At 36.7% G+C, this 3,228-nt stretch overlaps 1 protein-coding gene across 1 annotated transcript in view; it reads right to left on the bottom strand.

Moving 5' to 3' along the window:
- Positions 1 to 3,228, bottom strand: part of ANKRD28 (ankyrin repeat domain 28) — a 79,572-nt gene that overhangs the window by 20,671 nt on the left and 55,673 nt on the right. Inside the window, exons 14-15 of the mRNA XM_023512669.1 lie at positions 1,053 to 1,140; positions 744 to 861 (exon numbers count right to left, since the gene is read on the bottom strand). Of these exons, the coding sequence (XP_023368437.1) occupies positions 744 to 861; positions 1,053 to 1,140 (206 nt within the window). The remainder of the gene's footprint in view (positions 1 to 743; positions 862 to 1,052; positions 1,141 to 3,228) is intronic.

Below are 3,228 nucleotides of genomic sequence, written 5' to 3' on the forward strand. Positions count from 1 at the left end.
AAAAAAAAAAAAAACGATGAGAGAAACTTGTAACTCAATGAAAATACAAATTCAAAGGAGAAAAAGATAAAAATGTTAAGAAAATAAGATAATGGGAAAAAGTAAAATCAATGTTAATTCTACTCAAGGTTTTAGGGTTTTAAAGTTTTGTTCTAACATTATTGCTCTCTGTAGTAAGTTGTATTCCATAGTAAGAATTTAAAAACAAAGGTAATGGGCGGTGACTATGGCTCCAGGAGAAGGGGGCTGGCCCCATATGCTGGAGGTGGTGGGTTCAAACCCAGCCCCAGCCAAAAACTGCAAAAATAAAAAAAAAAAAAAAACCCACGAAGATAATAAAGGAAATAATAGAGATTAATTCCAGTTCTACATAATTTAAGGTCATAAGGTCATAAAAGGTTTTTGAAAAGAAATGAGATTTAGGAAAAAAAAAAAAAGAGCTGAATGTGGTGGCTCACACCTGTAATTATAGCACTCTGGGAGGCCAAAGCAAGCTTGGGAGTTGGACACCAGCCTGAGCAAGAGTGAGACCCTCCTTGTCTTTACTAAAAATAGAAAAATTAGCCAGGTTTGGTAGCAGACACTGTAGTCCCAGCTACTCAGGAGGCTGAAGCAAGAAGATGGCTTGAGTCCAGAAGTTTGAGGTTGGTTGCTGTGATCTATGACACCAGAGGCACTCTAGCCTGGGGCAACAGAGTAAGATTCTGTCTCAGAAAAAAGGAAATGAGATGATTTTTGCTTACCCCTCTATGCAATGCTGTCCTTCCCCATTTATCTTTGGCATCTACATTTGCTCCTTTGTTTAGCAGTGAGTAGACACAGTCTGTGTGCCCGTTGAGAACAGACAGCATCAGAGGCGTCCTAAAAAACAATAGGAATAAATTTAGTAGTATCATTTAAGACTGTACTCTATGGCTTTCTAAATATGCACTTTTGTGATGTTAATGTTTTGATTTACTCAGTTACACACTATGAAAGATTTACTAAAACAGGTGCAAAAGTATGAAGATTAACAATCATCCCAAAGTAATTTAAAAATTATTGAAACTTACTGTCCATTTCCATCTTGAATATCTACTGCATTCTGTGGTTCTGCATTTCCTATTAATAGCCGTAAGCATTCTGAATGACCATTTGTTGCTATAAGGTAAAATTTTAAAAATTCAGTAATTATATATAATGAGAAAATAGAAAATGCCTACCTTAAATTCTAGAATTTAAGATAGTTCTAGAATTTTAGATAGTTTCACTGAATTTAGCATATAAGAATGAAAACTATAGGTACAAAGGTTTCTATTGCCTTGGTTATTAATGCTGAGTAGACACAATTCTTCATGGCAAATCATGGCAGGCAGGCTGCCTACCCCAGCATCCACCCCTCATCATCTGCCTTGCTAAAAGAATGCTTATTTTATTTGACTTTCTAGCAATGTGGTCAGGGAGAGTAGCTTGCCTCTAGCCAAGGCATGGTATCATGATCACACCAAGTCAATCATAACAATCCCATTCTCCTCTGATAGTGATTGGTTTTGAGGTGAGCAAATGGTTGAGACCTGACCACTGAGATGCTCAGTACTTTAGAGAGCTTCTGAGAAATATTAAGTAATGAATCTCCCACTCCAATTTCAGATGAGATTCTGTAAAGCAGCAGCAACTATTTGTGACATGAAGGCAAAGGCAAGAAAAAAGAGAATCCGGATCCAGAGATTCAGGCACCATTGGAGAATCAACCAACTCTAGAACTGTTATCTGTCTCTGAACATTTTATGTGAGAAACACTGAAACACTCACCACTTAAGCCATTTTTCAGAGTACTCTGTTACTTAGGGTTGAAAGAATTTCAAATGATGTATATACAGTAAGGGGAAAAGTGATGCATCTAAAAAATACATTTGTAAGTCCAAATGCAAAAAAATGGGCAATGGTACAGAAGTAGTTCAAAGAAAATAGAAAAAAATTTAAAGTAAGTTAAATCCTCTGCAAAACTCAGATCCTGGTATGTAAAGTTTGAAGTTTAAAAGAGATATATAAAAAATACATATGAAGAAAGCAATGTCTATTACTCCTCCTCCTAAGTAAAAGATGACATAACAAGTGAAAACAAGCGAGGTAATGAATATTCTACAGGGATTTTTTTTTTTTTTTTTTTTTTTTTTTGAGATAGGGTCTCACTGTGTCATCCAGGCTGGAATGCAGTAGTGCAATCAGAGCACTGTAACCTTAAACTCCTGGGTTCAAGAGATCCCAAGGCCTTATCCTCCCTGAGTAGACAGGACTACAGGAGCATGTCACCATGCTCATTTAATTTTTATACATATACATTTTGGGGTAGAGATGGGGGATCATTCTGTTGCTCAGGCTGGTTTAGCACTGCAGGTCTCAAGCGATCCTCCCATCTTGGCATCCCAAAGTACTGGGATTATAGGTGTAAGCTACTGTGCCTAGTCCCTACAGATTCTAATAACTATATTAAATTCTAATATTTATTATGACTTGTGGCTCAAAATCACACCCCTCTACCCTAGCCCAATCTGTATGTTGCACTCTGCCAGCAGCTCTCGTAACACTTGGGGATGGTTCAACGAGATCTTATTTGGTCCATCATTAAAAAAAATCAGTTTGTTTACACCGCACACTGTGTATTATTCATTATTATGAACAATAAGAGGTTTGTTCCCCAGCAGACTTTCAAATCTAAAAGGTATCTGTATAACCAAGGCTTGAATTTGTTAAATAGGTAGGCGCTAACAGTACCCTGTGGCTTTCTTTTTGTAAGCAGGACTTAAGCTGGACACTATATGGCACTGATGAGCTACTACTAAGAACTAGTTTCTTAGTTCTTTAGTAGCCTATTAAAAGTATTAACTACTTCAGGAAAGCTTTAAACTAGCTCTGCACTAATCTGCAGTTAACAATATAATTTTTCTAGTTGTAGACAGATACATACTAATATATGGGGTGTCCATAAAGTTTGTGTACAATTTGAAATAGTCAACTAAAGTTAACTTTATGGACACCCTGCATATATACTTTTATTTTTAAAATTTTCTTTAGAGACAGGGTCTCGTAATGTTGCCCAGGACGGACTCCAACTCTCTAGTTCAAGTGATCCTCCCATCTCAGCCTCCCAACCACGTGCACACCACCACATTCAAGTTTGCCAACTGATACGGAACTTAACTCTTTTTCAGAATAAGATGGAAAGTGATACCATTTTTTTTTTTTTTT

This window comes from Otolemur garnettii, unplaced genomic scaffold (genome assembly GCF_000181295.1).
Source record: "Otolemur garnettii isolate 467f Iridium unplaced genomic scaffold, OtoGar3 scaffold00002, whole genome shotgun sequence".
NCBI classification, from domain to species: domain Eukaryota; kingdom Metazoa; phylum Chordata; class Mammalia; order Primates; family Galagidae; genus Otolemur; species Otolemur garnettii.